Raw genomic sequence first — 25,289 nt, 5'->3', positions numbered from 1 at the left:
CAAGGGTCACAGCTGTGAAAATAAGATAACTTATTCTACCTTATTCTAGAGATTTTTGAAAACGAAGTATGAAAATTCTCTGAACGTTGTTAGTCAGAATTACCAAAGCTTGTGGTTTTCTTTTGTAATGTTAGTCTTCTACAGTTAGTAATATGTATCCATGATAGTCTTCTCAACAGGGGAATTGAGTTAAAATAGCACATTAAATTCTACATGTCATACATTAAGTTCAGAGTTTTTTCCTTAATGGTATTATATAATGTGGTTTGTTAAATGGTAGTTTTCCTTAGTTTTTTTCATTCTCAAATTCTCCTTTTTTTTCAGACAGCAAAAGGTGATGAGCTGTCTAGTCGAATACAGAACATGTTGGGAAACTACGAAGAAGTGAAGGAGTTCCTTAGTACTAAGTCCCACACTCATCGCTTGGATGCTTCTGAAAATAGATTGGGAAAGCCGAAATATCCTTTAATTCCTGACAAAGGGAGCAGCATTCCATCCAGCTCCTTCCACACTAGTGTCCACCACCAGTCCATTCACACTCCTGCGTCTGGACCACTCTCTGTTGGCAACATTAGCCACAATCCAAAGATGGCGCAGCCAAGAACTGAACCAATGCCAAGTCTCCATGCCAAAAGCTACGGCCCACCAGACAGCCAGCACCTGACCCAGGATCGCCTTGGTCAGGAGGGGTACGGCTCTAGTCATCACAAGAAAGGTGACCGAAGAGCTGACGGAGACCACTGTGCTTCAGTGACAGACTCCGCTCCAGAGAGGGAGCTTTCTCCCTTAATCTCCTCTTTGCCTTCCCCAGTTCCCCCTTTGTCACCTATACATTCCAACCAGCAAACTCTTCCCCGGACGCAAGGAAGCAGCAAGGTTCATGGCAGCAACAATAACAGTAAAGGCTGTTGCCCAGCCAAATCTCCCAAGGACCTAGCAGTGAAAGTCCATGATAAAGAGACCCCTCAAGACAGTTTGGTGGCCCCTCCCCAGCCACCTTCTCAGACATTTCCACCTCCCTCCCTTCCCTCAAAAAGTGTTGCAATGCAGCAGAAGCCCACGGCTTATGTCCGACCCATGGATGGTCAAGATCAGGCTCCTAGTGAATCCCCTGAACTGAAACCACTGCCGGAGGATTATCGACAGCAGACCTTTGAAAAAACAGACTTGAAAGTGCCTGCCAAAGCTAAGCTCACCAAACTGAAGATGCCTTCTCAGTCAGTTGAGGTGTGTGGAATTTTCTTATCTTGGGCAATTCTGATTCGAAGACGGATTTGAGATGAAAATGTCTGGAGGATGTGGGGCAAGGTGGGGAGGTTAGTCCATGGCTTTTGGGTAGGGGGAGTTCTTTTTGGCTTTTTGGCTTTAATAACCCATGAAAAACTCAGCTCTGAGATGGACAACTGGTTATAGATATTGAAATGCAGTTTGCAGAAAGGTTTAGAGAACCTTTTTATTGAGCCAAAATTTATATACAGTAAAGCATAGAGATCATAAGAGTACAGTTTGTGTTTCAAAAAATAGATAAACCTGTAGGATCCCAAACCCAATCAACATAGAGAAGATTTCGGTTACCAGAAAGTTTCAGGAAGGTTTTCAGGTGTCTTATTTATTGTTTTGGGAGACACTGGGATAACAATGTGAAGAAAAAAGTTTTTTGATTAATACCTCCTCAGACCCAGTTAGTTTTTCCTGAGATCTAAACTGTAAAAAAGTAAAAACAAGATGACAGAGTCGCTTAATTTTTATTATTTTAAAAGCACTTGTTCCCTGTAAATTGTAAGGAACTTTGTAACTAAAGTTCTGTTCTAATATTTTATTATTTATCACCTAAAAAAGAAGAGTGGGTGTATGGTGACATTTCACTTGAGAGTGAGTCACAAATATAATACAGAATGTTTTTCAACTATGGGTTTTAAAAGTAACCCAAATGCTGTACTTCTTAAAACCAAGAAAAAAAAAATTTCTTTTTCTACTCCGTGGGTGAACAGCAGCATTGTGTTTGAATGAGGAGAATCAGAGCATACATCCTATCACTGAAATTTTAAAGTGGTACCAGTTTCTCCAAAATTAAGATTAGTAGTGCGAAGTGAAATGTTTGAAGTGAATTTTAAAACTTATCTTTTAATGTAAAGTCTATGGTTTAGTTACATCTATTGTATAAACATTCTAATTTGCATCTCCATTGCTCAAAGACATTTGTGCCATCCAGATATGTCTTACATAATGCCAGAAGGTAAAATTCCTTAGGTGGTGGTGTGATTCCTACCCGGAAAGATAACCTTTATCTTCCAGGAGGACAACCTGTAACTTTCTGGTGTCAGCTTCTGGTTTAGAAGAGGGAGGTTGGGGTGCCGTCCTCACTGAGCTTTTGAGCTGAGTGCTTCCAGATGTCTTCTGAATGCCACTTGTTTGGGGGCCAAGGAAAAATAAGAAAGGAGTAAAAGCAATGGTAGAAATGACCAAGATGGCAGAACTGCACCTCCGATCCTAACTTACGAAGATTTAATGCGTTGAGCCATTTATTGAACATTTTGTGCTGTGACAGAGGAAGGAGTAGGCAGCTGAATGAAGGCAAAATAAAGTGAGATTCTCCCTCCTCAAAACAGTCACTCCACCTGCCTTCTAATTCAGGCAGTAAAGAACTCAATGATAGTTTCTTTGCTTTCTTTATCAAATAGGGTTAGCTGTATGTTCCCAGTTGAAAAAAAAAGGGGGGGGGGGAACAACTTAACATTCTTTCTAAAAATAACCTAAAAAATTGCTTTAAAACAATTTTTAGACAAATTAGCAAATATTTACATTGTCTACCAAATGCCCAACCATATGCTTAAGTGCAAGATTCTGTGCCAGAGAAATCGGTCCTTGCTGCAGGACAGATTAGTCTAGTGTAGAGATCAGCCTACACTTATGAAACAATTAGAGAACAATTGAGTTTTCTCTCTCTGGAACTAGGTACTTAAAGAACCTGTGTAATTCAGCCCTAGGTTTCCTAGTAGATGTTTCTGGGAGAGGATTCCGGTTAACTTACTGCTTTCTTGGGTGGAAATAAGTAGGCTGAGTTGAGATTCTTCAGTGTCATAAAACCCCTTATATTTAACACGTATTTCAAACGTAGGACTATGTTAATTGGCTCTTGCATGTTTTCTGAGGAACAAAATCCTCCATAAATTTGGTTATTGAAGAATGGGGGTTTTCTTGGCACCAGGCATCTGCTATCAACGATGGAGTAGAAGTAAACCTTTCATCTGCAGCCTCTGTTCAGTCAGCATTTCCTTTAATGTGATGGTTCCCTCTGGTCTCGGCCAGAGTTCTCATGCCAGGCAGTGGCAGCTGTGGTGCCAACTGCCTGGGAGCCCCGTGGCACTGTTGGTGAGTGGGAGGATGGAACTGAGGGGGTCAGACAGATGGAGGGCTCTAGGTGACCCATGTAAGGACAAATTAGGAGCCAAGAGCGTGGAATGAAGGAGTCGTCAATCCGGGAAGCAGGGATCTTGGAGCTGTCTGGTCAGGTTTTGGATTTGATTTTGCTCTTTTAACAAAGATCTCATGTTTCAGACTTAGCATTAATTTTCTGTTTACACACTTAGCAAAATGGGTATTTTTGAAAGTTTTAAAAATATACTTGAATTTTAAATTTCAAATTTTAATATTTCTTGTGAATCCGGGGATTATTATTCTGGTGAACCCAAGGAAAGTATAGAGATGTGGGACCAAAAATGTGGGAATTGGCCCCAGAGCAGGTAAACTTTGAATATAGGTGAGAATATTAGCAATAGCCTGGGTTATTTTTGGGTTTGCGGCAGAAGGAGAAGCTGGCTCTTGGTAGAGCTGGGAGAAGGGGGTGTGGGAGTAGCTGATTTTCCTTTTATTGCTTAATTGGTCCTAAGGCAAGTCAGGAAATATTCTCTTTCCTAGCACTCTGAGTGTGAGGATAGTTCTGTTTTGTGGTTTGTTTCATTTCTCCCCTACCCCTTCCCACTGCTTCTGTGAAATAGTAATTTTACAAATGAATCCAAATTGGAAAGCCACTCTTTGTATTTTTTGTTTTTTATGTTCCTTCATTCTCTAGCCACCTAAGTGTGGATTCTTTACTCCCTGTCCTTTCCTTTCCCCTTATGGGAAATACTTCATTTTATGTTTTAGTTGATACTATAAAAACTCATATTCTTCTCTGGGATAAGTCTTTCTCAGAATTAAAGTTTAGTTCTTCCAAAGATCCTAAGGGAAAAAATTATCAAAAGGTCAATTTCTGACTAGAAGCCTGGACCACAAAAATCTGCACTTGGTTTTCTCTGGGAGTGTCTGTTTTAGTTATACGTCAACTGGAAGATGTCTACCAGTGTGAAGTGACCAATCTGAGGCCAGGCCCAGAACTCCCCGATCTCACGTAGATCCCTTCCAGCTGCAGAGTTGCCACATCAGAGGTGGGCCTGCCCAATTGGAAGACTGGGATTTCTTTATATCACTCTTTTCTATCTAGAGATAACAAGTGAAAGAGAGAGAAGCCGTGGTATCTCTGTGAGTGCTCATGCACGTGGACCCTGAGACTGGGGGCATTGGGATGGAATGTGGAGGTGGAGAGGTCTGCCTAGATACAGGTTTCAGATAGAGGATTTATGTGCTAGATAGGCTTTTTATTGAAAAGCAGAAATGGAATAAGCAGAGATGGGTATACCAAATCATATACTGAATTTAGAATGTTTGAATTTTAAAGCTAAGGACACAGCTCTTTCATTTTACAAATAAGGTCTAAAAGGGTAAAGTCCTTCATTTTGCAAAAAGTTGTAGTTAATATCAGAGCCAGAGCTAGAACTTTTGACTTGAGTTAGAGTTAGTTCTTTTGACTTGCTGTTTGGTGGCAGCATTGGTGGCGGTGGTGAGATGTTTGTGTTTTTGACCAGAAGAGTTGTGCTTTGTCACCCAGACTGAACCTACAGCAGAGCCATGGAGGATACAGTGAGTTTCATTTCCTGTTGTGTTTCTTGGCCTCACTTTTATCTTTCATCATTCCTCCTTTTCTTTTCTTTTCTTTTCTTTTCTTTTCTTTTCTTTTCTTTTCTTTTCTTTTCTTTCTTTCTTTCTTTCTTTCTTTCTTTCTTATCCTTTCAACAAACTGGTATTTTGTTTATTTTGTTTTGTTTTTTGAGACAGAGTCTCGCTCTGTCTCTAGGCTGGAGTGCAATGGCACAATCTTGGCTCACTGCAACCTCAACCTCCCGGGTTCAAGCAATCCTCCTGCCTCAGCCTCCCGTGTAGTTGGGACTACAGGCGTGTGCCACCATACCCAGCTAATTTTTTGTATATATATATATTTTTGGAGATGGTGTTTCACCATGTTGGCCAGGATGGTCTCAATCTCTTGACCTCATGATCCGCCTGCCTCAGCCTCCCAAAGTGCCGGGATTACAGGCACGAACCACTGCACCTGGCCCAACAAACTGATATTAACCCTCCACTGTGTTCCTTGCACTGTACTAGGCTCTTGGTGATACAGCTGAGATCAAGCTAGACAGATCCCTGGTCTCATAGACCATCTATTCTAATGGGGAGCATTGATAATACAGATATAATGAAATCATAGGCGTTGATAAGAGTGCCGCAAGAAGTAAAGAGGGTGATGAGAATGAGATGAATCAGAGGAGGCTGACTTAAAAATGGTGGTCAGCACAGGATGCTCTGAGGAGGCACCTTTCACAGAGACATGGAGGATGAACATGTGTCAGTCATGAAGAGCTCAGAGACGTATTTCATTTCAGGCAGAGGAAACAAGTGTGAAGGCCTGAACTTAGGAAAAGGAATGGCCTTGTTAATCCCAGCACATTGGGAGGCCAAGGTGGGAGCTTCACTTGAGCCCAGGAGTTCAAGACCAGCCTGGGCTGCATAGTGAGATGCTGTCTCTATAAAAAAAATTAAAAAGTTTTCCCAGCTACTGGGAAAAAATGAGAAGTAGTTCCAGCTACTCAGGAGGCTGAGATAGGAGGATCATTTGAGCCTGAGAGGCTGAGGTTGTAGTGAGTCGAGATACTGCCACTGAACCCCAGCCTGAGTGACAACGGGACCCTGTCTCAGCTGCCCCTGCCACCCAAAATAAACAGAAATGAGGGGAGTATGGTTGGAACACTGAGAGTGAGGGGAGGATGTGAGATGGGACTGGAGACATGGGCAGTAGTAAGACCATGGAGGCCTTGTTGGCCATGAAAGGGCATTTGAGTATTGTTTGTGATGGAGACCACTGGATAATGTTGAGCAGGGGAGGGACATACCTACTTTTTTTTTTTTTTTTCTTTTTAAAAAACTGTAACTCTGGCTCCTGGGTGGGAAATGGATGAGAGGGGCAAAGGTGGAAGCCTGGAGACCAGTTGGGGGATGGGAAATGATACTGGCTTAGGGTAGGATAGTAGCCATGTACATGGTGCGAAGTGGACAAGTTCTGGATTTGTTTGGCAGGGAACTGATAGGGCTCTGTGATTGATGGGAGATAGGAGTGGCCTGAGGTGAGGGAAGGTGAGGCATCAAACAAGGCTGGTAGGCTTTTTACTTGAAAGGCAAGGATGGTGGGATGATACCAGCCACTGAGAGGGAAATGACCTGGAAAACTAAGAACTGTAGTTGGGTCATATATTAAGATCATGTGTTAAGTTTGAGATGCTGTTATGTATCCAGGTAGAGATGACAAGTGGCAGTCATAAATAGCAGTCTAACTCTGGGAAAATGTCAGGACTGGAAATAATTTGGGATTTGTTTGTGTTTATTTAGTAGGTATCTAAAACCTTGGGACTGAGCATGTGTACGTAAGAATCCTTCTATGGTCCTACTTAATTCCTCCTCCAGATCACTCTGGCTTTGAGTCCTGATTGTGACTGATTTCTGCAAAGCAATTACTCTTTTCCTTGTGGCCTCTTGTGGCATCATGTTAGGAATGTTTTGTTGCCACATGCTTGCATCTAATTTCCGAGACCTAAGTGTACATTCATTGTTGGACCACTTTGATTCATTGCAGCTCTTAAGTTGAGCCTCCTATTTTCAATAAAGTACCAGCCTAACAACTGCATGAATTAACCCACAGTGGAAAACTGTGTGATAGTGATTCACTTTGCATTCACATGTACAAACATTCTTTCCTACTTCCATATTTAACTTAAACCTCAAGAAGAGGGACTTCCCTATTATGAGATGATTTAAACCTTCAGGCGGTTTACTTCTGGATATGCCGATGGTGCATATCCTGCTCCTGCACCACTCAAAACACATTTAAGCTGCTCACTCTCTCACAAACACATCATGTATTCAGCATTTTAACCAAAATATCTCGAGCCCCTGTTGTGTGCCAGGCCTGGTTCTGGGGATGAGGTTACAATGATGGGCAAAACCAGGTGCTTCCAGTCCTCTTGGACCTTAACTGTCCAGTTAGAAACTGACATTAGTCAAGTAATCACTCAGATCCATGTAAAAGAAGCTTTGACAAGTGCTATAAGGGAAACTACAAGCTATTCTAAGAGCTGTAAGAGGGGATTGTGACTTAGAACTAAGTAGCTGAGGAAGGCTTCTCTGAGGAAGTACTATTTGAGGAAGTACTATTCGAATGAGAGCTGAAGGTGAGTAGGAGTGCCCCAGGTGAGGGGTGTTGGGGCTTAAGCAGTGTCAGTATTCCAGGAAGAAGGAATAGCATGTGCCACTGGCTTATGCCACACGGTGTACAGAGACCATTAGATAATTCTTCCCAGGATATAAGCCCAGTGCCATAGATCAAAGGGAATTTTTCATTTATTCTGAAACTTGGCAGCACATCAGAATCACCTGGGAAGCCTGTTAAAAGCACAAATTGTTAAAAATAAAAATTCCCAGGCCCTCCCCTAGGTGGGTTGAGGAAACTACATCTCTTGCAGTTTGTTCTGTAGCCTGGAAATGACAACTGTTCCGGAAAAGCTGGTGGGCCACAGGGAGCTGGAGGGGCCCCTCCCAGTGGCTCAAGAAGCCCCCCCGCCATGTAGGTCTCAGGCACAAGGATCACACTGAACTGATAGATGGGGCTTTCATTCCTGAGTAGGATGTCAGAGTAGCCTCAGGGGAGAAGCACAGGAGTGGGATCCCCAAGGCTCTCCTCCTCTTTTCCTCCGCAGCTCATGTTTTTCGTTGTTCTGCCCCCAACATTTTCAAGCTTATGTAGGGAAGGTAGAAGATTATGACACAGTCTTATCTAGCTTTTCAGGTTCTGTTTTCTAAAAATGTTTTGTTATGGTAACTCTAGATTCTGTAAGCTGGACCTCAGTGAGCCTGGGCAGACCTACATGACCTAAATGTGTTAGGAAATTGATAGCAGAGTCAAGTTATCAGTGTGCAGAATTCCCTGCTGCCATGGGTGGTGCCTGGAACAGACGACTTCCATAACCGCTTGTAAGAAAGCATGAAGAATAAGTCACCTGCACTTTAGAGGCCAAATTTTAAACCTGAAAAGATCTAAATATAGAAGGTTTAAAATAGTGACAGGCAGGTTTTTTAGAGCAGAAGCTGTAAACAAGCAGCCTGAGGGCTAGGTTGGGCCTGCAGACAAATTATTTTGTTTGGCCTGTAGGACTTGTTTTCTTTCTTTCTCCTTACTCTCCCTACCACCCCCCACACTTTTAGCCAGTATTTACAAACTGGAGAATTCGGGGGAAAAAATCAGATTATTGGCTGAGTAGAGGCAATTTCTGGAACCTGGCAATCTTTTAATTTTATTTATTAAAAATTTTCTTTTTAGAGACAGTCTTTCTCTGTCAACCGGGCTGGAGTGCAGTGGCACCATTACAGCTCATGTCAGCCTTGAACTCCTGGGTTCAAGCAGTGCTCCACCTTTACCATACTGAGTAGCTAGGACTGCAGGCACACAGCACCATGCTTGGCTGATTTATTTTTATTTTTTGTAGAGACAAGGTCTTGTGGTGTTGCCCAGGCTGAACCTGGCAGTCTTTTGAAGAAACGCTTTAAACTCTGAAGGAAACTTTTAAAGTAATATAGACGCAATTTTTTTGACAAGCTCTTAAATTGCTAAATAAGTTAATGCAAAGAATAGAATTGCTTATAGTAGCCCAAGAGGAAAGCGTAAAATTGAAACTGGAAGAATTTTTTGGGTGGTATTAATTGGAATTGTTTTTACTTTGTGCATTTCACACTCTATTCCTTCTCGAAAATGTCCGAAGTACATTTAGTACCAGGATAAGAAATTCCTGTTCCTCCTTGTTTTCACACTTGAGATGTTTGTGGATGGTTATTGGATCCCCCTGAGTCTCTCCAGTTGTGCCTTTGCCAAAATACAGACATTCAACTCTTTTGAATCTTGCCAGACTGCATGTGCTCTCCCAGGCTCTCACATAGCCACCCGGGTCATTTTAGCTCTTCTCTAGATTAATTGTGTTTTATTTTGAGCCAACTGATAATCTTCAGGGACAGAAACCCAGATATTCCAAGGGGAATCTTGTTGATGACTGAGTTAGTGGTTTGATTTTGGCTGTTTTGGTGGGGGTGACCAACACTCATGAGATGTTTAAACAGTTCCTCCTAAGAGAGGATCCTGGTTCATGTTAACATAGTAAGTTTATTTTTTGATCTTGTATTTCGTCTCTACAGTTGCCAACAGCAGTTTGAAAATCATTATTTTCCAAGGTTAACTTTGCATGTTCACATTTCCCAAGAACTCTATAAGCAGCTATTTTTACATTGATTTTGTTCCTTTCTTTAATTGTTGAAATCACTCGATTGATGGTTTTTCCCACAGAGGTCTAGAGTCCACACAAACTATTAGTTTTCCCTTGAACTTCATTTCATTCCCTATTTAAATTTGGCCTACTTTCTCTCTGCATTTTTTTTTCCTAACCCCGTGGTAATTTGTGAAGCCCATTCTAATCTTCTTAATCCCTTTGGCTGAAGGGTTTTGAGGTTTAATGTTTTAATCTGGAGGCTTCGGTATTTAAGTAATTAGAGGTCCTATTTCTAGCCCTGTCCTTTAGATAAATCACCTTAGGTTTTTTATTCCAATTTACAAATAATAGAACCCTGAAAACTGATATTGGACAAGAATTTGGAGCTTTGAATTGAACTGCATGAATTAAGAAAGGAAGGCATTCTATGTTATGTATATTTCCAGTTATTCTTTTTTTTTTTTTTTGAGACACAGTCTAGCTCTATCACCCAGGCTGGAGTGCACTGGTGCGATCTCAGCTCACTGCAACTTCTGCCTTCCGGGTTCAAGCGATTCTCCTGCCTCAGCCTCCCGAGTAGCTGAGATTACAGGCATGTGCCACCATGCCTGGCTAATTTTTGTATTTTTTAGTAGAGACAGGGCTTCACTATGTTGGCCAGACTGGTCTCAAACTCCTGATCTCGTGATCTGCCTGCCTCGGCCTCCCAAAGTGCTGGGATTACAAGCGTGAGCCACCATGCCCGGCCCCAGTTATTCTTAATCCCACACTTTATGGATTCTTTATGGATTCTCTTTTTCCTTAGAGTTGAATTTTTAAAATACTCTACCCCAAAGCAAGTATTTGCTGTTGCATTTTAGAAAAATTTAAAATAGAACTCTATGGTATAATTAGAATTTGTTACTTACAACATTTTTTCATGCTTGAGAACATGGAACTTGTGAAAACAAATTTTTCCTATTAAATAATATGAACATTCTTACAAAATGTTTTTTAAAAACAACTTTCTGTTTCTTTGTCATAGAAGGATTCGTATTTTTACATTCTTTTCTGTCAACAAATATTTGAACACCCATTAGATATAAAGGGAGCTGATAGGAAAGAAAGACACATGCATGATAAATTTATTATGACATAGCATAAAAAATCCAAAGTGTAATCAGTATGAACAAGGTAAAACGGAACTCTTCATAATACAATGCTGGCATAGTCCCCTTGTTCACATTATGATGGAAACTGTTGTAAGTGCTTTATAGGTGCTAACTCATTTCATCTTCATGATGATCCCATGTGGTAGGTACTGTTACCATCCTGTTTTACTGAGAGATTTAGAGGTACAGAGAGATTGGTTGTCCAAGCTTCTGGAGGCTTTTGCCATTGGATCTGAAATCCAGACTCAAGTAGTCTGGTTCCGGAGTACACAGCCTTAACCACAACACCTACATTATATTGCCTTTCAAAAGTGAAAACTGTACATTTTTTTTTTTTTAAGAGTTGACTTTTGAAGCACTTTGCACTCTGGTGAAAGGTACATCCAGGCCAAAGGCTTAGGAAGAGAAAAGACGTAGAAGCAAGACACGGAGGGAAGTCTAGTGGGAGTGGCAGGGCTTGTGGCTCTAGGAGATTGGGCATGGGCAGAGGAGAGCAGTGGGGAGATGGGCCTGGTGGCAAGATAGGGCCAGCTTTTGAAGTTCTTTAGTTACTTATTGAGTAATTTAGACAAAAACAAGAATCATTAATAAAAGGCAGAGAATTATTTTGGCTTCATGGCAGGCAGTACAGCTTGGGCTTATAATTCTGTGAGACTTCGGGCAAGGAACCTAACCTTCCTGTGTTACCAGTTTATTCATCTGTAAAGCGGGTCTAATAGACTGAGGTAATCTTTGAATTACTTAGGACAGTGCCTTGTACATAGTAAGAGTTCCATACTGTTATTATGTAACTCTTGGTAGTGGTGGAAGTGATTAGAGTAGAGATTTGAACTGGGCCTTAAGAAAAAGATAGAATTTGGACAGAGGGCTATCAAAATGGGGAATTAGTGATGTTGGGGAGTTAGGAAGACTCTGATCATATTGTTTATTGAAACATACTTTAGAAATGAAGTTGGAATTAGATCAAGTAGACCATTAATTCCCAGTTAAGAGTTCTAAGTGAATAAAGCCCCTAAGATTTGATTTTAAAGTTTTAAAAATAAGTAAACAAATGAAAAGCCTAGTGAAAGAAAGTATTTCCTTAGGTTATCAAGCTTTTAAGAACGGGTTTACCATAGTTTTAAACCCCCGCCGCTGTTGTTCAACATTCCCCCGCCCCGCAACCCCAACCCTACCCTACCCGTGCCTGATGGCGTAGTTGCTCCGTGAGCTCACTCCTGAAGAACAGCATTCCCGTGGCTTGGCAATCTCTGGTGTAAACAGTTCACTTTATAAAAATGTATGCACTCTAAAATCTTGTAGTGCCCTTCCCCCTTTAATTTCCAAAGCACTTATTTCTCTCTTGATTATCACAGTAACCTTGTGAGTTACATATGGCAGTTGGCAGGAGTCACCATTTTACATGCTGTGGAACTGAGTCTCTTAAGTTTAATTTAAGCTAGTAAATGGCAGAGATGGAGACATGAAACCTGGATCCTAGTTCCTAGTTCCAGCGCTCCATCTGCCACAAAACATGGTTTCTGTGGAGTAATGATGGCTTATATACACTTTTATTTAAGGTGTGCTGTTTTTCCACATGGCCTTGCTTTCGTGTTGGCATCTGATGAGTCATGCAAATATAGAGTGGCATGGGGATTCAAATGAGAGGATGAGTAAAACTCAGTTTTGGTCTTCGTGGCCATGTGGCTTGCTCTGAGACCTTTAACTTTGCTTCCTGCCTTTCAGAGAAGGAAGCACCAGGTATGAATTCTCTCAATTCTTTCTACCTACAGTGCCACCCCCGCCCCCAAATCATAGCAGCCACCATTTGTCTCTTTCTGTTTAATCTCACAGAAGGAGATGTTCTCAACTCCCCTACCCTCAACCTTTGGTTACCTTAGACCTTTCCCCTATTACTCATCTCTTTCATGATAGTCTATAGTTACATTTAGGCCTTTCCCAACTGAAAGAGCAAAACAAACCCTTCTTCACTCTTGTGTCTTCTCTAATTACTACCTTCTTGTTCCCTTCACAGCAAAAGCTCTGGAGACAGAAGTAGGTAAACACTCTGTGCCTGCTTCCTCTCCTCCCCTCCCCTCCCCTCTACTTGCAACACACTGCAGCCTGCTTGGTGCCTTCACGCCACTGCCTCTGCCGCCACTGCCTCTGCCGGCAGGAGCCACTAGTGGACTGTATTGGATGAATTCGAGGAATGCTGTTTCAGGCCTTATCCTGCTTGACATCTCTGTAGCATTTGACACTTGACTTACCATCACCTTAAATACTCTCCTCCCCTGTTGTCTGAGTTTTCTCCTACCTTTTTGCACATGCCTTAATCTCCTTTGGAGGCTGCTGTTCCCACTGCTTCTCCAGGGCTCTGTCGTCAATCATCTTTTCTCATTCTGCAGCCTTTTCCTGGTGACCTCATTTGCACTTAAGATTCAACTGCTGATGCCCACGAACACCAAATTGATTTGCTAGCCTAAAACTCTTAAACGTATTCTGAGATCTGGTTCCTGCTATCCACCTGCCCGCTGGACTTTTCTTGTAGGTGTTGCACAGGTATCTTGAATTGAACCTGTCTAAAATGGATTTTTTTGTGTCCCTCTCTCCCTATATCACTTCACACACAGAATGTTCTCCTTCCTCCTGGTCATCAGTTCTCAATTCCTTTGTGTCATATACTCCACTGTTTTGAAAGCAGCTTGATCCTATGGATATGGATATTAGGATGCATTTATAAACATTCATAGCTTCCCCTTTTCTCTGTCCCTCATTTAGTATGGATTTTTACTGTTTTTCTTGAAATGTTACAACTTCTTTCTAACCTCTCATCTTGCTGCTTTCTACTCCTCAGGCTGCCGCATTATTTCACATGAGTGATTTGATTAAGTGAAAATCAGATCAAGTCATACTTGTTCAAGATCCTTTAGTACCTCTCCATTGCCTTCAGGATAAAAAGCCAGATATCTCCATTTGCCTTCTTGCCTCTTACCTGTCTTTGCAGCCTTGAGTTCTGGCCCTGCTGCTAGTACTGCCTCGTTCCACTGCAGCCCCCAGACCCTATAGAGATGACTTTCTGCTGTGCGCCCCACTGCTCAGGCCTGAGTTTCAACACTTCTCCCTTGGTATCATTCTGCTGCTTTTTCTCCAGGTGGTAAACATTTTGAGGGCAGAAGTCAATTGTGTCTCATATGCTTGTTTGTCCTTTGTGTTTAGCACAGGTGAGAACTGGGGCCAAATGGGAACTTTGCTGCACTGTTCTCAGCTTGAGGATTTCTTACCCAACTCACTGTGGTCTGGAGTCTGAAAGATAATCTCTTAAATGCTTGGTTTAACGGAGGGGTGAAGTATTGGACCGAATTTCCTATTCAGGACACTTGACTGGGAAACGGGTGCAATGTTCAATAATGTTTTTGAGAAATCCTTTCACCATTTTCTGCCTAAGTATTAAGTAATTTTTGGCATTCCTACATTGAAAATAAACAGCCTAATCCGTTCATTAGGAATTTTTAGTTGAGTTCCAGCCTCATAATTCCTGTATTTTTCAGTATTGAGCCTGGAGATTAATCAGATTGTTTTATATGCTATAAAAGTTGGAAGTTTTATACCTCTTTCTCATATATAGGTGCTTTCTTTTGTATTAAATAAGACACCAGATTTCCTTTAGCATGTGTGTGTGTATATATACTTCTTATAAGTAATGCATGTGATAAAACTGCTGTTAATGTAGAAAAGGATTTGCAATCTTAAATATTTTGCTGTTGAAGGAATCACTTTTTTGGGAATGAGTCATCCAAATGGGTAGGGCATATACTCTTCTAGACCACAATGGTATCATTAACTGGTATCCTAGCAACTTAAGAATTATTAGGCCAGGCATGGTGGTTCACCCCTGTAATCCCAGCACTTTGGGAGGCTGAGGCAGGTGGATTACCTGAGGTCAGGAGTTCGAGGCCAGCCTGACCAACCAGGTGAAATCCTGTCTCTACTAAAAATACAAAACTTAGCCAGGCATGGTGGCAGGTGCCTGTATTCCCGGCTGCTCGGGAGCCTGAGACAGGAGAATTGCTTGAACTCGGGAGGCAGAGGTTGCAGTGAGCCGAGATCACGCCACTGCACTCCAGCCTGGCAAGAGTGAGACTGTGTCTCAAAAAAAAAAAAAGAATTATTGATCCTGAAAATGTCTGACTGGCAACCTGGGCTTAATTTTCCAGTAAGATTAATGGTCTTGCACTAAAGGATAAAACAGGTAACAAGGTCTTTTATCTCCCTTATATTCTCTCAAAATACTAGTGAACTAGTTGCTAAGACAAAGGAAAACACTGATGTGTTGTTCTGAACCTGAGTCTTTTATTATGTTATGACTCACCTGTAGTTAGATTTATTTCATTCAAGTCATGTAAAATAACTACACTGTGGTTTGTTTTGCTTACTTGGTTCATGTTTCTAGTGATCTGTCAGGCTGAGTGTGCACATCCGCTAAAGGTGGCTTTGGCAGGAACTTGCGCAGCAGAGAGGAGACCACAGCAGTAAAGGGAAGAGGCGGCCTCATTCCATAGCCCCTCCAGGCTGAGGACCTATTCAGAATCTCTGTATGGAAACCGAAGATATCCATAGTACATAAAACTGGGCCATGTTTATCACAAAAGGAGATTCTTCTCTTAAAAATGAATACATTTCTTAATCTCTTACTCCCTCGTTCTCCCACTTGTGAGAGAAGGAAACATTAAAAACCAACACTGGGGCATGGCTGCCCACAGAGCGTCAGAGACTGGTATATTGATTTAGTTGCCAACGTCTAAAAATTAGTACCTTCACATTTAAGTCTGGATTTTATTTTTTGTGTTAAAAATGGGAAGAATTGGCCACATACAGTCTTACAGCACTGTCCCTTTAGGCAGGGTGCATGTGATGTCTTGTCCCAGACCTAACTGGGCCCTTCATATCACCTGCTTGATCCCTGTAAGTGTTGATGTTCTCTCCATCAATTCAAGCATTTCTGTGTCTGTACGATGATTCCTCACTTTGAGCAGACCCAAGACATGAGAATCCAGACACGCAAAAGACCTACCTTTTCAGTAAGGTAATGTCGTCATGAAATGTCCTTAAAAAAATGTGATTGATTTCTCAAACTTTTAAAAGAAATTAGGTAAAGTAGAATAAACTTTGCTTTTTTTGACCCTCTCTCCAAACATAGAGATGTTTACCTACAAGTCTTTAAATGTATGATTCAGGCATTCGTTCGTATTTTAATTAAAACAAAATACTATCAAGGTTAGCCTAATTAACTTTTTTTCTTTTTAGATGGCTGTTCCTAAAGCTGTGGAACATGGATTCTTATCCTCCTTGTCACCAAGTAGAATTAGTTTTCCTGTATGCGTAATGAGGAAATGGATAATTATCTTAGTCTAGTCATGCTGCCATAACAAAAGACCTTAGATTGGGTAATTTATAAACAATAGACATTTATTTCTCACAGTTCTAGAGATTGGGGCATCCAAGATCAAGGCACTAACAGTGCCTGATAAGGACTTGCTTTCTGCCTCCAAGATGGTGCATCTTGCTACATCCTCACATGGCAGAAGAGATGGAAGAGACTTGCTCCCTCAAACCCCTTTATACAGGCACTGATCCCATCCATGAGAGCAGAGAGCCCTCATGACCTAAGCACCTCCCGGTAGCTCTGCCTCTTAATACTATCACCTTGGGATTTAAGTCCAACATAGGAACTTTGGAGAGACATATTCAGACCACAGTGGCAGTTATTGATGCTTTTTTCAGCTGTAAAATGTATGGTTTTTTTTTTTTTTCCCCCCAAAAGAGTTTGAATTATGGCACTTAAATGGTGGTGCTGTTTACAATACCAAGTCCAACAGCATATCCTTTAATAACTTTTATTTTAAATTACTTATTTTTATAGCCAGTAATAGGAAGCCTGTTTTAAACATTCATCAGCATACAAAAGTTTCTTTCTTTCTTTTGATTTTAGCAATATGAATCCTTTAGTTAGATAGAAAACTCATGTGTTCTGTAGGGTACAGATGGGTACTTATTTATAACTAGTGGTAAATAAGTATATAATAGAACATGTTATTATTGAATGCTGAATAATCTTTGGATGTTGTTGGAAGGAAGGAAGATATACTTTAAGGTTTTGTTTTTGGAAATAATTAGATGAGACTTTTAGGCATTATATATAGGTAGTGGTTAAAAGCATGGATTTGGGATTAAGGAAGACTTGGGTTTGAATCTTGTTTTTACCTTCTCGTAGCTGTTGTAAGACAGGGAAACTACTTAACCTGTTCAAGGCTCAATTTCTTTTCTGTAAAGTAGCAATGGTAGACAGTTCCTCATAAGGAGACAGTCAGGTTTCAGAAAGAAAATGTATGTTAAACCTTTATATCAATGTCTGGCATATAGTAAGTACATAATAGCTACTGTATCTACATCATAATTATAGTAGTTATTTTAACATTGTCTAAATGTGTAAGCATAGTAGATTCACCTCTTTTTTCTTTTTCTTTTTTTTTTTTTTGAGACGGAGTTTTGCTCTTGTTACCCAGGCTGGAGTGCAATGGCTCGATCTCAGCTCACTGCAACCTCTGCCTCCCAGGTTCAAGCAATTCTCCTGCCTCAGCCTTCCCTGGTAGCTGGGATTATAGGCATGTGCCACCAAGCCCGACTAATTTTGTATTTTTAGCAGAGATGGGGTTTCTCCATGTGGGTCAGGCTGGTCTCGAACTCTCAACCTCAGGTGATCTGCTACCTTGGCCTCCCAAAGTGCTGGGATTACAGGTGTGAGCCACCGTGCCCAGCCAGATTCACCTCTTACCTTGGCTTAGAATCTGAAATTATGGAAGTTTTAGTAGTTTTGAATATTACAGTTTTAAGAAAATATGAGTGGGAAATAATGTTTCTAGTGGACAGAGCTACGGAGTTAGAATGTATGGGTTCATTCTACTTCACATTTAAATGGGACAGTATTTCCTGAGCTGGAGGGCTGTTGTGAGAATTAAATGGGATATGTTTGCCTGATATTTAGTATACTGTTAGGTATACCACCTTTCCTTGACATATTGTATCAGTAAAAGAAAATTTATGCTGTAGGAAAATTGTATATTATCCATCTTCAAGTAGTCATTATTGATGTTACACCTGTGCCTAGAAGTCAACAGAATCCCAAGAAATATCTTTGTGTTTTAGGTTGGTTTGCTGGTATTTCTCAGTTGTTTTGATGACGTAATGAAACTCTGTGTCGTGGATTTAATTTTAATCAAGTTTTTAAATGTTACACTTTTTCAATAAGAGACTTGAATAGATATTTTATGCCCTAATAAAGTACTGAATACTTGCTGTATTTTCAGGATTCCAGAATAGCATTAATTGTGAGAAGTATATGGGGCCAGGGCCAGTGTGTAAAGAGCTTTTTGAGCCCAGTCACATTTCAACATTATGACAAACATGGAAAAAATTACAGTACTGAACTGAACACTGATGTATAAAGTGTTAATTCTGTGGCCTGGGTCACAAATTTAGTAAAAAATTACAGTACTGAACTGAACACTAATGTATAAAGTGTTAATTCTGTGGCCTGGGTCACAGATTTAGTAAGGAAAGATGTAAGACTAAGCATATTTTCATGTAGTCTCTGAAGGTTCCTAAATCCAATATAGAAGATAGGCAATATTTGTATTGACTGATAGAGTAAGATGGTTTTTACAAGGTAGGGAAGCTACCACAGCTGTTCTATAAGCACATGAACAAATGTCCCAAGATACTCATTCAGTTTTTGGTTCACATAGTATTGATGAGCATATCTTTAAAATAGTGTGGAGGCCAGGCACAGTGGCTCACACCTGTAATCCCAACACTTTGGGAGGCTAAGGTGGGAGGATTCCTTGAGCCCAGGAGTTTGAGACCAGCCTGGGCAACATGGTGAGGCTGTCTCTACAAAATATTTTAAAAATTAGCGGCCAGGCATGGTGGCTCACATCTATAATCTCAGCACTTCGGGAGGCTGAGGCAAGTGGATTGTCTGAGGTCAGGAATTCGAGACCAGCCTGGCCAACAGGGTTGAAACCCTGTCTCTACTAAAAATACAAAAATTAGCCAGGCGTGGTGGTGGGCACCTGTAATCCCAGCTACTCAGGAGGTTGAGGCAGGAGAATCACTCAAACCCAGGAGGCAGAAGTTGCAGTGAGTCAAGATCACGTCATTCCACTCCAGCATGGGTGACAAGAGTGAAACTCTGTCTCAAAAAAAAAAAAAAAAAAAAAAAAAAAATTAGCCGGGTGCTGTGGCATGCACGTGTGGTCCCAGCTGCCCAGGAGGCTGAGGTAGGAGGATCATTTGAGCACAGGAGGTGTAGGCTGCAGTGAGCTGTGTTCGTGCCACTGCACTCCAGCCTGGCTGACAGACTCTGTCACAACAAAAAATAGTATGGGGACACCAGCCTTTATGTGTCTTGATGTGATACATTAGTCTGTTTTCGTACTGCTGATAAAGACGTACCTGAGACTGGGCAATTTACAAAGGAAAGCGGTTTAGTGGAGTACTCACAGCTCCACGTGTTTGGGGAAGCCTCACAATCATGGCGGAAGGCAAAGGGGAGCAAGTCCCATCTTACATGAGTGGCAGCAGGCAAAGAGAGAGCTTGTGCAGGGAAACTCCCATTTTTAAAACCATCAGATCTCATGCGACTCATTCACTATCACAAGAACAGCATGGGAAAGACCTGCCCCCATGATCCAGTTACCTCCCACCAGGTCCCTTCCACAACACATGGGAATTCAGGATGAGATTTGGGTGGGGACACAGCCAAATCATGCCTTGTGAGTTAGGAAGAAATATAAACCAGCATATCAAACAAACGTAGGGTTTCACAAATATTGCTTAGGATGAGGTGAGGTAAAAAAGTGAGTTGATCATAAACTGACCTAAAAAAAATGGTACAAGTAGTAGTATGACATGGTGTCACTATCAAAATAGTATAGAAATGACCGAAGTTTGGGAAAAACTGTTTTGGACTATCCTCATATTGTGGAGGAAAGACTGGTTAAAGAAGGGGCAGTGTCAGAAGAAAAATAAGTTTTAGGCCTGGAGGTAATTTTAAACATAATTTCTTGCCTTCACCAGCGGATGGCTTCCTCATGCTTAAAGAACTTAAACAGTTCAGAATTAAATTTTGCCCATTATTTTTCCCCCCTTTCTCTGTGCAACCTCCCTGCCCCTTAATAAATGTTTTTGGTTCTGACTACTGCTGCTCCTGCTACTGCTAATACCATCCTGTAGAAATTTTTCTTGAGTAAGGAATAGTTTTTAGAAGGCTTTTATGATGATAACTGTTTTAAATTTATTTGTAACTATGCCAGCAGGTTATTAGGTATATAGGATTGAGAGGACATTGAGGCTAGAGTCTATTCAAACATTTTCAGAGGTAAAGATGGCACAGGGTTCATGGAGATTTCCTTCATGATATCTGAACAGGGCAGGGTTTCACTGCGTGATAATACCCATGCTTCCGTTGCTTGCAGACCTAATCAGTTTTACTTATTGATTGACACTGTGGGACAAGATCATGACATCCATCCTAATAAGCAGGTCTCATATCAAAAGCTTTAGAATGGAGAAAATTTTAATAATGTTTTATTAGTTGGTTAAGTAAGCCCTGATGTTTGGCTTTCCAGTGACCCGTCATTGCCCTGTAGACTCTAATGGAACAGTTTGGCTGGGTGTAGGGTGTCATGCCAGGCTGAGGTGGGAGGATTACTGTAGGCCAGGAGTTTTGAGACTAGCCTGGGCAACATAGACTCCTATCCCTATAAATATTTAACAATTAGCTGAGCATAATGGTGTGTGTGCCTGTAGTCTTAGCTGCTGAGGAGGCTGAGGTGGGAGGATCACTTCAGCTCAGGAACTTGAGGTTACAGTGAGCTATGACTGCGCCAGTGAACTCCAGCCTGGGCAGCAGAGTGAGACCCTGTCTCAAAACAAAAACAAAAGCACAAAAAAGGTAGAGAGAGACAAGGAGAAGGGTAGTACTGACATGGCCAGTCTTTACTTTCCCCCTCTCAGCCCTGGAACTCTCCACAGGGGAAGGTTTTTTGTTCCTTCTTGTCTAATAAACAGCTTGACTTGAGGGGTAGGGGTATCTTGGAGGCATTCTCGATGCAACCTTGAAGGTTTATCAGCACTTTGCCAGTGGACAGCACCTCAGCCCCTGCCCTGGCTCCTTTCATTCTCATCCCCTAGAGCCAGGATCCCAGCCTTTACAAATTAAGATGTTTCTCCCACGTTAATTAATTCAGAATTTATTAGAAACATACTGCAGACACAAAGGTCAAGTACATGATGACTTCTTCAGAGCTGAAGAGTCTGCAACTGTTTACGATTATATCAGAGGAGGAGATGTAATCAAAGATTGTACTATACAATTATTAAAAGTTACAAAATTTGTTACTATTTGTTTATCATTCCCTTTCCCCTTTCAGAGGACATTTTCACAGAGATTCATGAAATAAAAGTTTGGTTGATGACAGAAGTGGGAAACCTTAGTAGGATGGAAGAAAAGAAAGACTGAGGCTTTTGTGTCATGGTAAGATGGTAAAACAATAAAAAATAACGTCTGCATTTTATTGAGAACATACTCTGTGTGTACAGGCACTGTGTTTAAGCCGTTTCCATGCAACGAGCTTAATAGTTGGAGAATCTTGCTCATAAGCACCTACCCTGCACAGCCAGAACCACCATGGATAACTTCGACAAACATCTCCCGAGATTTTTGAGAATTCCCGTTTGCAAAGTCTGCTGAAGTTGCTCCCATAAACTGCAATAAAGTGTAACTTCACAAGAATTACTGTATGTATCCCTTAAGTGGTGAGTGATGGACTACAATAAGAAGTGGATTCTAGAGTGTTGGATTCACATTTGTGGCTAACCAAGATTACAAATTCATGCATGTTCTGGAATTTCAGGGGCATTGCTAAATGCACAGAGTCAGGGGCCTGCTGGATGTGTTTTTAGTGGCAATAAGTATTACCCAGTCTTTGCTGCTGCTGTAAGCTTTCAGGTAGAGACTTGAGAGCAAAAAGGTCAGCTCATCCTTTGTAGTTGGAACTCAGTTCCTGTAGAATTTCTTTGGAAACATGTGTTTCTAATATGTCAGAATTGGTTTAGCTTAAGCTAAAAAGAAAATTGTAGCCCAATTTGTTTAGAGGAACAAAAATGTCTACATGCCACAGTTTGAATGCACAGAGCATGGTTCAATGCTTGTAGACTTTTATGCTTTTTATTACTCGGATTGTTATTTCTCTATCAATGTACTAGATAAAAAGTAAAGTTATATATAGAACTAGAATACTACCCATAAAAGTTTTATTTCTTATATAGTTTTTTTTTATATGTAAAATTACATGTTGTGAGCTACTTTAATATTAACAAGTAACCTCAGTAAAATACTAAAGTGACTGTGTTGTGGGATAAATAGCAAAAAGAAACTTAGGAAACTTAGGATCATTTGTTTTGAAATCCGTAATACTGGAGTTACTGAATTTTTCCCTCTAGAGTTTAAAAATTCCATTGCCAGTGGAGTGGGGGTGGGGGTGTGTGCACGTGTGTATTGTATTTTTGATTTTTGTTCCTGAGATTGGGCTATAATGTAAGCATGAAAATTGCCCCCCCCCAACTCCATGAATAAATTGCCTTTATATCTTATCTACTAATGATATGCATTTACACATAATGCCTTGTGATAGAATTAATTCTAAAGAAAATTGTTAACTAGATGAGATTTTTCAGACACTGCCTATTAGGCAGGGTTTAATAGGAACTCCCACTGGTGGCTTAACTATTTTGCTTGTGTGCTATCATCTACTTTAAATCCCATAGATTTTTCTATCAGCCTTGAAAGCAAAGGTTATACTATTTTTGGGTCTTCACATCTTAATTTGCAGGGAGATGGGAGGTATGGAGGCATTGCCCATTTCATAAAGCTGTATGTTTTTAAACTATGCACATGGTGCTTTGCACGAATCAAAACTGCCAAAGGGACAGATGTTGCCAATTTCAAATGTACAGGGGGAAGGCAAATATTGCTAAGCAACGGTGTACTTGAGAGAGCATTTTTAGGAGCAGAGCCAGGGGAGTTATGCCTGGGAGCACTCACTGCTTCTTATGGCTCAGTACAAGGGAAGAGATTCAAAGTTCTTTCCTGTAAGGGCCGCCATTGCAGCCACCAGCACACGAGACAGTGACCTAGTGGCACCGATTAGTGCTGGCAAGGGGATGTATGAAAACAGGAAAGCTTTTTTGCCATGTGGGAAGGCAGTAAGACATGTTCACGGAGGTGAGTGCCCCAGTGTGCAGCTGCCCCACAGTAAGTACGCAGCAGCTGGAGATTCAGGTGGGGAGGACGGAGGGTAGGGAAATAAGTGAGAGGTGAGGCCACAAGAGAAAGTGGATGTGTCTTGTCTCTCTTCTCCTTTCTCTCCTTTTCTTTTGCCCCCTGTGGTAGGGGCTAACATGGAAGAAGAGAAGGATCTAAATGACCTCTGTGGTTTGGTGCATGACCTTATAAACAAGGTAAATAAGCTTTACAGCCACAGGTATTCGGCCCCTCCCATGTCCCCTCCCCTCCCTTTGTATAAACTTGATAGGTAATAGACAGGTGGTGTGGTGTGGCCTCTTTTTTTTTTTTTTGGCTACCACTAGAGACTTGGAATACCTCTTGAGATTTGCATGGTTGTTAGTTTAGATTATGGATTCATTCTCTCCCTCCCGTTCCTTCTGTCCTCATCTCCTCTCCTCTTCTGTCTGTCCGTCTCCCTCCCTCTCTTTCCCTCTCCCCTTCTCCCTCTCTTTCCCTCTCCGCTTCTCCCTCTCTTTCCCTCTCCCCTTTTCCCTCTCTTTCCCTCTCCTCTTCTCCCTCTCTTTCCCTCTCCCCTTCTCCCTCTCTCTCACTCTCCTCTTCCTCCCTCCCTCTCCTTTCTCTCTTCTCTCTTCCTTGCTTTCTCTTTCCTCTTTCTCTCCGTCTTTTCTTTCCTCTCTCCTTCTCCTTTTTCTCTCCTCTTTCCCTCTCCTTCCCTCTTTTTCCTCTCTCCCTCTGCTATCATCTCCTCCTCCTTCCCCTCTTCCCTTTCTCCCCGCTTCCTCCCTTCCTTTTCTCTCTTCTCCTCTCCCCCTCTTTCTTTCATTCTATTGAAAGAATGATGAGAGTGACAGTAGAGAAAGTATAACATTGGAGTTTTGTATCTAGAGAAAATCACAGCATATTCTTGGCAATTTATTTGAGAGAAACTCAGAACGTAAACATTAAATAAGCTATTCCTTATCACTCAGGACTTTTTTTTTTTTTTTTTTTTTTTTTTTTTTTTGAGACAGAGTCTCGCTCTGTCGCCCAGGCTGGAGTACAGTGTGGGATCTCAGCTCACTGCGGCCTCCTCCAACCCTGTTCAAGCAGTTCTCCTGCCTCAGTCTCCAGAGTAGCTGGGATTACAGCGTGTGCCACCATGCCTGGCTAATTTTTTGTTTTTTGTTTGTTTTGAGATGCTGTCTCACTCTGTTACCAGGCTGGAATGTAGTGGCAGGATCTCGGCTCATTCCAACCCCTGCCTCCCAGGTTCAAGTGATTCTCCTGCCTCAGTCTCTGGAGTAGCTGGGATTACAGGCACGAGCCACCACACCCAGCTAATTTTTGTATTTTTAGTAGAAACGGGGTTTCACCATGTTGGCCAGGCTAGTCTCAATCTCCTGACCTTGTGATCCACCCGCCTTGGCGTCCCAAAGTGCTGGGATTACAGGCATGAGCCACTGGCCCCGGCCCTAAGTTTTGTATTTTTAGTAGAGAGTCTGTTTCACCTTGTTGGCCAGGCTGGTCTCGAACTCCTAACCTTGTGATCCACCTGCTTTGGCCTCCCAAAGTGCTGGGATTACAGGCGTGAGCCACCATGCCCAGCCTTTTCTTCATCTTTCAAACTCTGGACTTGAATTTCTGCATCGCTTAGCAAATGTTTATGGCTTTTAAAAATCTTCCTTAAGTAAAGCTAAAAACTCAACATATTGGCAGCTTCTAGGCCTAAATATGATGTTTGTGTGTGTGTGTGCATTTATGCATGTGCATGCACACTCCATCCAAGATTTTATTTGTTGTTTCTCATAAGAAACTTAGAATTCAAGTCAAATTTAAAAGATAGTGGGTGCTCCTACCCAAGTTTTAACATATAAACTGTATTAATTTTCACCAGTCTAGGAAAATTTCAAAATAATTTTTCTTCAATACAGACAGGTATACTAGAGAAATTTCAGTGTACTTCTAGCTTTATCATTCTCATTTATTCAGCGTAGTTTGTGATCTGTCTGTATCTGTACGGGGTGTAAATTTCTGTGATGAAGAGCTAATAGGAGAGGGTGATAGTGTTTCCATTTTTTCCCCTCGGTAGACAGGAATTGTTTAAGGTTAGCTGTAGTGAGTCCAGTTAAG

The 25,289-nt window shown here is 41.4% G+C and overlaps 1 protein-coding gene across 4 annotated transcripts in view; it reads left to right on the top strand.

Annotated features, from left to right (window-relative positions):
- LOC105479662 (ALF transcription elongation factor 1) overlaps nucleotides 1-25,289 on the top strand; it is a 202,959-nt gene that overhangs the window by 110,506 nt on the left and 67,164 nt on the right. For all 4 annotated transcript variants that reach the window (XM_011737760.3, XM_011737758.2, XM_011737759.3 and 1 more), the window contains one exon: nucleotides 325-1,227. In XM_011737760.3, coding sequence (XP_011736062.2) covers nucleotides 325-1,227 — 903 coding nt within the window. The remainder of the gene's footprint in view (nucleotides 1-324; nucleotides 1,228-25,289) is intronic.

Source organism: Macaca nemestrina, chromosome 3 (genome assembly GCF_043159975.1).
Source record: "Macaca nemestrina isolate mMacNem1 chromosome 3, mMacNem.hap1, whole genome shotgun sequence".
NCBI classification, from domain to species: Eukaryota; Metazoa; Chordata; class Mammalia; order Primates; family Cercopithecidae; genus Macaca; species Macaca nemestrina.
Note: the sequence above shows the minus strand (reverse complement) of the source record. Positions and strands in the feature narration are given on the sequence as shown.